This window comes from Carettochelys insculpta, chromosome 6 (assembly GCF_033958435.1).
Source record: "Carettochelys insculpta isolate YL-2023 chromosome 6, ASM3395843v1, whole genome shotgun sequence".
In the NCBI taxonomy this organism is placed as follows: domain Eukaryota; kingdom Metazoa; phylum Chordata; order Testudines; family Carettochelyidae; genus Carettochelys; species Carettochelys insculpta.
The window spans coordinates 7,569,243-7,581,472 of record NC_134142.1 but is presented as its reverse complement, the minus strand read 5'-3'; the positions used below and the strand labels follow the sequence as shown (position 1 = coordinate 7,581,472).

The 12,230-nt window shown below is 49.9% G+C and overlaps 1 protein-coding gene across 1 annotated transcript in view; it reads right to left on the bottom strand.

Annotated features, from left to right (window-relative positions):
- Positions 1 to 12,230, bottom strand: part of ATL1 (atlastin GTPase 1) — a 57,991-nt gene that overhangs the window by 40,436 nt on the left and 5,325 nt on the right. Inside the window, exon 2 of the mRNA XM_074998514.1 lies at positions 451 to 698. Within this exon, the coding sequence (XP_074854615.1) occupies positions 451 to 698 (248 nt within the window). The remainder of the gene's footprint in view (positions 1 to 450; positions 699 to 12,230) is intronic.

Genomic DNA, 12,230 nt, shown 5'->3' with positions numbered 1-12,230 from the left:
CCAGGGAGCAGCCGCCAGCAGAGGGCATTGCCACAGCGTTCTCTGCTCACAGAGCCATACCGCAGCTTGAGGTGCTACTGGCTGGCTCAGGGGAACCAGCACCACCCTTCCAAGTGCAGCAGGGAGGGTGCCCTGGCACTGCAGCAGCCCGGGAGTCAGGGAGGGGTCCCAGCCTTCCAGAAAATCCCCTCATTGGTCAGGAGCCCAGACTGCCATGCAGCTCAGATCTGGACACAGACCTGAATCCAAACTCCCCCCACTGTTGGGAGGAAGTCAAACCCCATTGGGGGCCAATTACAGACAGCCCTTGCACCCACCAAGTGAATCCAGGCTTCTGCATCAGCCCCCTCTCCCATGTGCCTGGGAGTGAAGTCACACCCTGCACCGCAAGACACACCCAGACTCCAGGACAGCACCACAAGGAGTTAGTGACACAGTGTAAGGTCGTACCTTGTTGTACATGTATCTCAGCATGAAGTCCATCAGGAACGATTTCCCCTTCCGGAAAGCCCCCGCGACAGACACAGCAACGACCTCTTTATCTCTCACAGCCTCCGCCAGCAGAATGCGGTTCAGAGCGGCCTCGTCCAGCTCAAAGGAATGGTCATCTTTAACAATGAGCACCTGGACCGGACCGGCCTTCTTCACAGCCTCTTCTTCCTCCGAGCTCCACTCATAAGTCTTTTCTGAAAAGCCACCTGGTACAAATAAATCAACAGATCCCCTAAAGCTCGTTCCAACATGCTCAGAAATTAAATTGTGTTTCATTTGCTATAGCAGATGTCTGGATGGGACCAAGTCCCTTTGCCAGATACTGAATACCAGCCCTGAAATCTCTGGCGCAGCTAGGAACACAGTGGCTCGGATGTGACGTAAGTTCCCACAAAAGCCACCCAGTGCTTCTCTTCTGTGATGCAATTCACCCTGGGCACAGTGCCCTTGGCAAGGCCCGTGCATCACTTTGGTCCCTGGGCTGGGGTGTACAGCACCTTTGGGTGCAAGCAAAGAGGACCTGGCCCTGCTCTGGAGCAGGGCTGTACACTGGGAAGAGGCCGCTGCAAAAAGGAGATGGAATCAGCAGCCACTCGCCTGACCTGAGCCCTAAAGACTTGGTTCCTTCTGACTATAAATTTGGCGGCTCTAGTTCAAGGTAATAAACCTCTCCCAAGCTGATGCCTACGGGAAAGAGAGGAAGTTTAGAAATAGGAGCTCTGCCTAAGGGCAGATGTTTTTTGTCTGTGTAATTTTGGTCTCCCCCTTCTCAGATCCAAGCTAGTCCCATTCCAGCCTCTGAAAAGCAGGACGTGCTTGGTCCCTGGGTCTTGTGCATACAGGGGTATTTCACATTTACCACCAAGATCTGAGCAGCACCCAGCATCGCATCACCGCACCATCCTTCTGGGGCTAACAACCCACTGGAGGGATGTAGAACGGATGAGGTCACTCGTGCTGTGGCGGAGGCTCTCCGCAGCAAACAGCCACTCCTCATGTCCAGGCACACTTGATAAATGGCAGAACGCCAAGCACACCATCCCCACAGTTCTCCAAGACTATGGCAGGAGGATAATAGAGGCTTTTAATGTTCAGCTCGGGGTGTGTTGCGCACTCCCAGCAGTTCAGAGGAAGAAGCATTATCAGGACAGCCATCCACAGAGAACACAGCCATGGGTACTGGCCACTTGTCTATCACCATCTAGGTATGGTCCCATGGGGCACATCACAGAAAGAAATGGGAGACAGGGGAGTGTCCACTGCCCTCCGGTAACTTGTGGTCATGTAAATTTCTTTGGACAGCAGGGAAGGGTTGCACGAGCCACATGCTCTTCCACGCCGTTCTGAGAAGTTCTCGGTTAAGATGGTCTGGGCCTTTTGTCACGAATTTTAAATACGGTCGCCAAAAGTTAGGTGCCGGCACAGAGACGACTGGTGTAGGGATTGCCGGGTGCACTGGACAAGTGTCCCTGCCCTGCTCCCTCCCTGCCCCTCTTCTGCTCATGCCCCTCTCCTTCTGCCCCTGCCCCCCCCCAGGAGTGGTGTGGCCTAGGAGTAAGCGCTCTCGGGCCAGGCCACTGTGGGGGGTGGGGGGCGTGTGTGTGACTACCCCGTACTCATCCGAAGCGGCGCGGTATTCACACTGAGTTGGGGTGGGGGCCTTGCACTTGCTCCCTGGGAACCCCACCAATTGCCAAGGCTCCTTTGTCCCCATTTAGATGCCTACGAAAGTGTCCTGATTTTCAAAAGTGCTCAGCTCCCAGCAGTGCCTGTTGACTTCAAAGGAGCAGTGCCGGACTCTACATATGTTTAACAATGGTCTGGTAAAGGGCCAAAATAAATAAGTAAATAAATGGGAAATGACAGAAGTACTGCAGCGCATGATCTGGGGGTTATGGTGGATCACACGCTAACTGTGCATCAACAGTGTAACACCGATGCTGAGAAAAAGCATCACTCTGGGAGGCACTTGCCACAGTGACGTTTGCAAGACACAAGAAATAATTCTTCCAGCCTCCTCAGCCCTGGCATGGCCTCGGCTAGTGTCCTGACTTCAGTTCTGGGCATGACATTGCAGGAAAGATGTGGACAAACTGGAGAAAGTCCAGAGGAGATAAACAAACATGCAGCCCAGTCCGGGAAGATTGAAGAAACTGGGTTTGCTTAGTGGAGGGGAAGAGAAGACTGAAGCAAGACACGATCACTGTCACTAAGTACACCAAGGGTTATAAAGAGGAAGGCAATAAACTGTTTACCTTAACCACTGAGGACAGGACAAGGAGTAACAGGCTTAACTTGCTGCAGAAAAGATGCAGGTTAACCGTCAGGAAAACCTTCCTAACTGTCCAGATGCTTAAGCACTGGAGCAAATTGCCAAGGATGGTTGTGGAATTTCCATCATTGCAAATTTTAAGAGCCGGTGAAAAAAACACTCCTGAGGGGCAGGCTCCAATATTCGGCCCAACACAGAACTGGACTAGCTGGCCTACCGAGGGTCCTTCCACCCGTACAATTCTGTGACTATAAGCAACGGGACGGATTCACCTGTTTGCAGCACAAAAGTGGTCTCAAATGGGTCAGAGATTCCCAGAAGGGATCCCCCTACTATACCAGCCACTCTCCATCCTGGGGAAGAGTGGGGCAGAGGCACAACTGGAGGCAAATAGGGAATGTATCAGGGACAAGCCACCAGTGGGCCTGGGAGAGCCTGAACCGAGGAGCCACGACTGGGACTAAAGCAACCGTGTAAGTGCTACGCTGGATCGGGGCCAGTTAGTAATCCAAATCCCATGGCGGGGAACTAAAGTACTGCTTTCAGCTACTCAGCATTAAGGCTCATCTGCTGCTTAAACATGGGCTGGCACCCAGCAGCTGCTGGGGAAAGGGTTCTTGTGTGGGCTCCCACACTGCCGGTGCCCCACAACACCCCGACAAGATGGGCTCCTTCCCTGGTGACCTAGCCCAGCATCCTGGCTGGCTCATGAAGCCGGACTTCCCTTTACGTTTCTAGTGCCTATGGAAAGCTGAGCAGGGTGATCACAGCAGGGTGGGAGAGATGACACCAAGACAACCTGCAGAAGTGTTCAAAGGCCAGTCACCTCAGAGACAAGGGAGCTTGGCCTACGATTGATGTAAACGTGGGAGATTCCTAGGGAAGTAGCTGTACGGTCTGATTTACCATACTCAAATGTGTAGCCCTCTGAGCCGCTCCCTCTGCTCCTTTCCGGGTATAGTTCAAGATGTATGAGATGAGAGCGCAGGACACTCAGGCTGGGCAGCTATGGGAGGGTGATCCTGTTTGGGTTACTCCTGCCCACTGTTAAAGGACCTTCTGCCAGCCTCTGGGGAGCACCCACAAAGCCCAGGAACTCAACTAATTACAAGGGACAACCAAGAATATAACAGGGACCTAAAAGTCAAAGGGTCAAAAGAAGGGAATGTGGAGGAGACACCAAGCCCAGAAACCCAGACAATGTCCACTCTCCTTGCATGTGTCAAGGGTGCCAGTGGCCACCACCCAGAGGAACTCTGCCTGGGTGCATGAACAGAGGGAGGAGAAGAAATAGGCCTCACGGTCTCAGGAGACCCCTGCTCAGCCATCCTCCCCTCCCTGGTTTTACAGATGAGTGTTCTGGCCGGTGCTGGGAGAAGGCAAGGCAGAGATATCAGCCCTAGGACGATAAAAGCCCTTTTCCCTCTCAGCTGAGACGGGTCAGCTGGGCACCCGGACCTTCTGATGAACCTGAGCACAAAGACTGACAGTTACTTCAGTGAAGCAGCCGGGAGCTCGGCTTTGAATTGCTGCTCTGCACAGCACTGAGGGCTGGGGCGGAGCTGCGCTGCGGTCTGAGCGGTGCTAAGGGCCATGTCCCTTCCACTGGAGGTCCCACCCCGTCCAGGGCACACAGCCACCCCCTACACGGCTTGCTCTGCAGGCCACCATAGCTGTTGGCCCCGCTGCTGTGGGGTCTGGCAGCACTCCTGCGTCCCCGATGTTAAAACATAGCTGAAAGACACAAGCGTAAGTACTGCCTTGTTTATTGTTGTGACGAAGGGTGGGGGGAGGTTTCATTCCCCTGGTTAGGTTGTATGTGTTTCCTACCTTCCTGCAGGAACCCAAAGTGGGTGCCTCAGTTTCCCTAGGCACAGCATCAGTGCACAATGGGGAGGGGAGTTTCTGTGTGATGACTGCTCACATGTAGGCCAGCTCCCCTTGCATCCCCCTTTGTAGCCTAGGCAACCAGGTGACACCTTTCTTCCCTGGATAAACACAGCAAAGGCGGGAGGAGGGGCCTGGCTGGTTTGTTGAGTGGGGCAGTCTCATCTGGCTGGAGAGGGAGGAAGGAGGACCAGGGCCCCAGCTCAGGGACACCCTCTGCCCCCGCCCCCAGATTGGATTGTACTCACTGCTTCTGGTTTCTGTGCTGACAAGTCTGTTCTACGCTGTGTCCCTGTCGCCTCGTAACCCTCCTGTTCTCCCTGCTGAATGAGAGTCACATCTGACGCGGATGGCGTGCAGGGCCTGGGGACCCCCTCACTCCATGACAACTGTCAACCCCAGAGAAGTCCCTTCACAGGTTTACTGGAGGATACTGATTATAATGGATCAGTGAGTCAAATATGTTGTAAGCTGGGTCTGCGTTCCTAGAAATCACCCCCTTCTAACTGGTCTTTTTGGCATAGTCCAGTTTTCAAGGCCTCATAGATCAACCCCACAAAATTTGTTAGTGGTAGTAACAGAAACAGAATGGCGAGAGAGCCGAACTTCCTTCGCCACACTTCCGGTTTTGCTGAGGTTCAAGTAAACTCTCCTTTCTGTGCTACGGAGAGACTGAATGATTTCTTTGCTTCAGTCTTCAGGGCTGAACATGTTGGGGAGATTCCCAAACCTGCACCGCTTTCTGTGGGAAATGAAACTGAGGAACTGTCCCGGATTGAAGTGTCATTCGAGGAGGGTTTGGAATAGATAAACTTAATGTTAACAAATCGCCGGGACTGCATGGTATTCATCCCAGGGTTCTGAAAGAACTCAGATGGGAAATTGCAGAGCTATTAACAGCAGTTTGTAACCTGTCCTTTGGGTCAGCTTCCACACCTAAAGACTGGAAGATAGCTAATGTGACACCAATATTTAAAAGGGGCTCTAGAGGTGACCATGGCAATTACAGACTGGTAGGTTGAACGTCATTTCTGGGCAAACTAGTTGAAACAATAGTAAAGAATAAAATTGTCAGGCACGTAGGAGAACATAATTTGATAGGCCAAAGTCAACACGGTTTCTGCAGAGGGAAATCATGTCTTACTAATCTGTTAGAGTTCTTTGAAGGGGTTAACAAACATGCAGACAGTGGAGATCCAGTGGATATAAGGTACCTAATCAAAGGCTCTTACGTAACGTAAGTTGTCATGGGATAAGAGGGAAGGTCCTTTCATGGATTGAGAGCTGGTTAAAAGACAGGAAACAAAGGGTAGGTATAAATGGTAAATGTTCCGAATGGAGAAGGGTAACTAGTGGTGTCCCCCACAGGTCAGTCCTAGGACCAATCCTGTTCAATTTATTCATAAATGATCTGGCGAAGGGGGGTGAGCAGTGAGGTGGCAAAGTTTGCAGATGACACTAAACTGTTCAAGATAGTCACGACAAAGGCAGACTGTGAAGAACTTCAAAAAGATCTCATCAAACTGAGTGATTGGGCAACAAAACGACAAATAAAATTGAATGTGGATAAGTGCAAGGTAGTGCACATCGGAAAAAATAACCCCAACTATACTTACAATATGATGGAGGCTAATTTAGGTATAACTAATCAGGAAAGAGATCTTGGAGTTATCATGGATAGTTCCTTGAAAACATCCACACAGTGTGCAGAGGCAGTCAAAAAGGCAAATAGGATATTAGGTGTTATTAAAAAAGGGATAGAAAATAAGACAAGGTGTATCTTACTGCCCCTGTATAAATCTATGGTATGCCCACATCTTGAATACTGTCTACAGATGTGGTCTCCCCACCTAAAAAAAGATATCCTGGCACTGGAAAAGGTTCAGAAAAGGGCAACTAGAATGATTAGGGGCTTGGAACAGGCCCCATATGAGGAGAGGCTAAAAAGATTGGGACTTTTCAGTTTAGAAAAGAGGAGGCTGAGGGGGGACATGATAGAGGTATATAAAATTATGACAGGTGTGGAGAGGGTGAATAAGGAGAAGTTATTTACTTGTGCCCATAATACAAGAACTAGAGGGCACCAAATGAAATTAATGGGTAGAAGGTTTAAAACTAATAAAAGAAAGTTCTTCACTCAGTGCATAGTTAACCTGTGGAACTCCTTGCCAGAGGAGACTGTGAAGGCTAGGACTATAACAGAATTTAAGAAAGAGCTAGATAAATTCATAGAGGTTAGGTCCATAAAAGGCTATTAGACAAGGTGTCCCCGGCCTCTGATTGTCAGAGGCTGGAGATGGATGGCAGGAGACAAATCACTTGATCTTTGTCTTCGGTCCACCCCCTCTGGGGCACCTGGCACTGGCCACTGTCAGCAGACAGGCTACTAGGCTGGACGGACCTTTGGTCTGACCCAGTATGGCCATTCTTATGTTCTTATGTACGTCAGCCTCTCACTGCTCACCCCCACACTTATGTCATTGTCCACCTGGTCACTAGTCAGCTGCCAGGACTCCCTTCCTCTTTTTTGTTAATGTTAATAATTACCACTGCTGTGACTAAGGCAAGGGGGAAGTCAGGCCTCATTTCCCACATGGTGACTTCATGATGATGAAAGAGATGAAAATTAAGCGGAACCGTATTTATGATGACATGCAGCCCACAAGAAAGGTCTCTGACTCCCCTAAGCAGCCCATCAGATGGGCTATCCTGCTGCTCCATTGTTGTAAATCTAAGGGAAAAAATAAGATCAACACATCTCTAAAAAATCATCACCTCCCTGGGTTGGCATGGGGCACAGGGGCACCAGTTTCATATTTCTGCATAAGGCCTCATAAATCCGAAGGATGCACTTGCCTGAGCTTTTGTTTGTGTGGATGTTCGTAAGTCGGATGCCTGTAACTCAAGGGCTGGGTCTACACTTGCCCCCAACTTCGATGTTAATCAGGGCGATGGGAGATTACTAATGAAGTCCTGCAGTGAATACACAGCACTTCATTAGGCTAATTCTGCACCGCGGCAACTTTGAAGCATCAAACTTCGAAGTGCTGGCATGCGTGTAGCCGTGGGCACTTCAAAGTGCCTGAGCTACTTTGAAGAGTAAAGGGACTACATGCATGCCAGCACTTCGAAGTCTGATGCTTCGAAGTTGCCGCAGGGGAAAATTAGCCTAACGAAGTGCTTCGTATTCACCGCAGCACTTCATTAGTTATCTCCCGTCGCCCTGATTAACATGCCCCCTTTGAAGTTGGGAGCAAGTGTAGACAAGCCCAGGGAGTGCTTGTAGACAGCTTTCCAACCACTAACAATTGCAGAAATATAAGGAAATGCTACGAATCAAGGGAAAATAAACGCAAATGCAACACACTCCACATTCCTCCAAAATGCAACGACACAACTGCAAAGTCAATGTCTGCAGGTGAGAAAATTAGCTAAATCGTGTATCACTGGGGCAAAAGCTTGGAATGTGCATGCAGTGATGAGAAATCGTATTCCAAAAACGCGTCTTTGGAAAGCAATCAAATACAATAAATTCAGCATTGTTTGTTTCCTTGGAAAGAGCCTCACTCTGCAATCCACGCTGACTATAGTCTCAGTAGAGACTGGCCCTGTGTGGCAAGGTCCCACAGCCAGGCTCTTAGAAAACCAATCTGTGCATATTGACTCTACAAGTTGTACTCACTTGGGTCCTTACCTGCACAGCTAAGCCCGGCCTCAAAGAAGTTAAGCCTTTGCAGGACTGGGCCTTTGGACCCTAATTAGCAAAGTTTGAGGTCAAACCATGGATTGAACCTGGGGCTGCTATTCCTGTCTCCTGACAAATGAATCATGTTATTGGAAAGATGGCTGGAAATGAGCAAGGTAGAGCAGCTTTAGGGAACCACTTAGTAAATCAATCTTCAGTTCTCTCAACTCCAATGTGAAACTATTGGGTCACACTGCTCATCATCCAGGGTCTTTCACAGATGAGGACTACTTTGACTCCTGCCCAGAAGAGCAGTGGTGGCTGCTGGGAGTTCTCTTTGAAACTTTCTTTCTGCAGGGTGTCTCCATTGCAAAACCACCACAGTGGCACTAAGAATATCCTCACAAGACAGGACTAGGACTGAACAGTGACGGGGAAGAAAAGTAAACTCTCCCACACAGGCGTGTGATCCCTCTAAGCATCCTGGAGGGAATTTCAGATTCCAGGACAGTGAATCTGGCCCTGACAAATTGACTCCAACAAACGGACTTCACTCAAACCTGGCATATCCCCATTTTAACTGCATGAGTTTTACTCAGCTCTGCTGCTGGTGCTGCTGCCTTTATGCTCCTCACTCGGCTCGTACTGAACTAACACAAAGCAAGCCACCCAGCCAGCTAGTGTAACGTGAGTCCTCAAGGGCTTGGAAGGGGCAGCTTCACCGTGAGCGTACGAGAGAGCTGAGGGTTTACGGAAATCGGATTTCCTGTTCCTCGAAGGACGCAAGCACGGAATGCTGCGTTTTAGCAGCCTGGTTGGAAAGTTAAGCAGAATGGTGAATGTGAAGCATAACCTGAGACAACTGGACTGTGGAGGCAGAGGGGCAGGGAGAGGGACGTTCTTGCACAATGAAGCGTACTGATCCTGCTCAATGTAGCGAGTAAATGAAAGACCACAGCAGCAGCCCTTAAGCAGGGGCACTGTCACAGAGGGACCTATGACCTAGCCAGCTGAGGGACTCAGTTCCCTCCAGGGGAGGAGTGCAGGGAGGTGGCCAAAGTGATAGCCAGAACCTTCTGGAGGGAAACTCAAACGGTGGTTGCACAAAGCCTTCCCGCTTGGTTTCCTTCTACAGACAGGCAGGAGGAGACCTTCAGAGTTTTGCATAAAGCCCTGCAGGTGGGGCTGACAGGGAGGCTTGCCCCAGAGGTTAGAGAGCACAGGGTAAGGCTAACACTCATAAAAGAAGTTCTCCACCTTAGCAGGATCCAGAAATCCCCTGCAAAGGGCAGAGGAAATTTCAGTGCAACCCTATCACTGAAAACCACCTGCAACGATCACACCTCCACAAAGCTTGCCTCTTCCACAGTGCATTTCCCATTTGGCCTTAGCCTTCCCCATCCCCCACCCTCGGCAAATCTTCCATAGTCTTCTGTTCTTAATTGATGTTTTGTACCTTGTGTGGTTACAGTGCCCTCCCAAGTGCTGAAAATAAACCCAATCGGCTGGTAAACATGCCATGAAATTCCATGAGATGGCATGAAAGGCTAGTGTGCTATTTGGAGGAAATATGGATTTGTTTTGTCTGAAAATGTATTTTACTGGCTTGACAGCTCTTACTCTCCGGAGCCATTATTCTGCTGGGGAAATGTGTGATTAGCTACTGTGTTATTGTGGCACTAGAGCCTCGGTGAAATGCACATCATTCTCAAGCATGCTAGGCTAGGCTAAGACTTTTGGCTACGTCTACACTACGGGACAATATTGATTTTAAGTCATTTAGCCCGATTTTACCAAGTGCCTGTCTTCACTGTAAATTCCATTAGCTCGATTTATGCTGCACCAAAATCAACATAATATCAAAATCATAATATCACAGTAACCTGACGGGTGTAGCATTCAGTTCGAATTTAAAATTCCAAATGAAGGGGAGTGAAGAAGTGCCATGTCTTTAAATCGAATTCACTGGTTTCCAGAGACGTCCTGTATGTCTCCCACCATGCCCCACAGTTCTCCATTATGGCCTCTTCCATCTCCACTGCTCTCATGTTCGGAGGAATTACGCAATGGAAAAACCGTTTCAATTTGGCACCTGGAAGCCTGTGGCTGTAGGATCACGAGAAGCTGAAAAATCTTTCTTTTTCTTTGCTAGTAGCATGGCTGTGGGGTCTGTGGTTCTGTGTATACCCCTGCTAGCTCCCTTGTTTTCTTCTGCGCTGCCCGGCACCAGCTGCTGCCCGTACCATGTGGCAGCTAGGCTGTGGGTGGGGATCGTGCTTGTATGATAGGATGGGAAACTTCTTTTCAGCCTCTTATATTTTGTACTGACCCCCACATCTCCTCCCTTCCGTCCTCCTGGAGATGCCACGCAGCCCCGAACTTTCCAGTGCCCAGCCACATCACGTGGCTTGATCCCAAACTCGTAAAAGGACGTGCTGCACAAGGTGCCAGGCGGTTTGCGTGTGGTGAGGCTCCTGCAGCCAGTCTCCCTGGTTAGTCACAATTTTTGGGCAACAGAAGAAAACACTTTCTCACTCGAGTGGCTGTCCTCTCAGAGGACACTCTTGGATGGGCTTCAGCCAAATGCTGAAGGGCTCGCTGTAGTTGGAAGTGTTTTAGCTGCCTGGGGAAAACCTCCCTTGGTGGACACGGGTTTCAGGGCTGGCTATAGTCGGTGGTCTTTCAGCTGCCCCGAGCCATAACTGGTTTAATGATTCATTGCCATTTCAGTGTAGCACCCGTGTCTCCTGAAATAAATGGGTCTTCTTTGCCAGGAGTTCTACATCCAGATGCAGTTGGTGGGTCCTGCCCCAGAGGTGTCGGCCAGCATCCTGGACACGGATGTAACAGTGCTGGACCCCTTCACCTTCACCTGGACTTCCCCCTTCGTGCAGCAGGGGGATGGCCTTGCTCCACAGGATGGCGGCCATCCAGTGTAGGCTTGGGCATTATGGCACTTCACTTTGGCGTCTTGGCGGAGATCTACCTCGTCCCACAGGTCCAGGAGGGTCTGCACCTTTCGCCCCGTCCAGGACGGACCCGCTTCTTAGTGCTCTGGGCTGGCTCTTGGGCCTTTGAGACAAAACTATTGACCTGAGGATCTTCTTTGCCAGGAGGTCTAAATCCAGATCCAAGCCTGCAAAGATCCAGTGCTTTTGCATCCCGCTTTGAAAACCTGTCGGTTGGGAAGCCCAGAATCTTTTTGCTAACCATTCCTGTGCGTTTTATTACCCCTCTCCTCCCCTCAACTACCAAAAGCATATCTCTGATACGGGCACACAGATGCCGCCTGGAAAAAGGGACGTTTGTTTAACATGGCAGGGGAATGAGGGGAATGAAAAGTGGGGAGATGTCGTCAGATACCCACATTCACTTGCAGGGCATTTTTTTTCCCATTCTGCACCAGGAAAAATAGCCAGGACGCTGCGGGGCTCAGGGAACTGTGGGATAGGTTCCCACAATATACTGCTGCAGCACTCGATTTAAGCCACTTGTGTGTGGCAGCAATAAGTCAATTTTGCGGAGAGCATGAGGGAATATGAGGATGCTCCAAATCCAATTGATAAAACCCAGCATTAATAAATTGATTTTAATAAAATTGATTTTAGCTCATAGTGTAGAAGCAGCCTTTGCAGAGAGGACCCTGATGGCCACAAGGCCTCGACTGCTACCCAGCAGAGATGGAGAATGTCAGTTCTCCTATCAGGCTCCTTTTAATGGCAAAGACCCAGACGTAGGTAGAGGCCAAAGTAGTCCTTAGGGAAAGAACCAGGCATCTCCACCGCTCTGACAGAGAGACAAGGGGATGGAGGTCAGATACACTAACTGCTTGACAAAGTGCCCTGGCATATTTGCAATACAGCGTTTGATGTGTTTCTTAAATCAGTTTCTGCT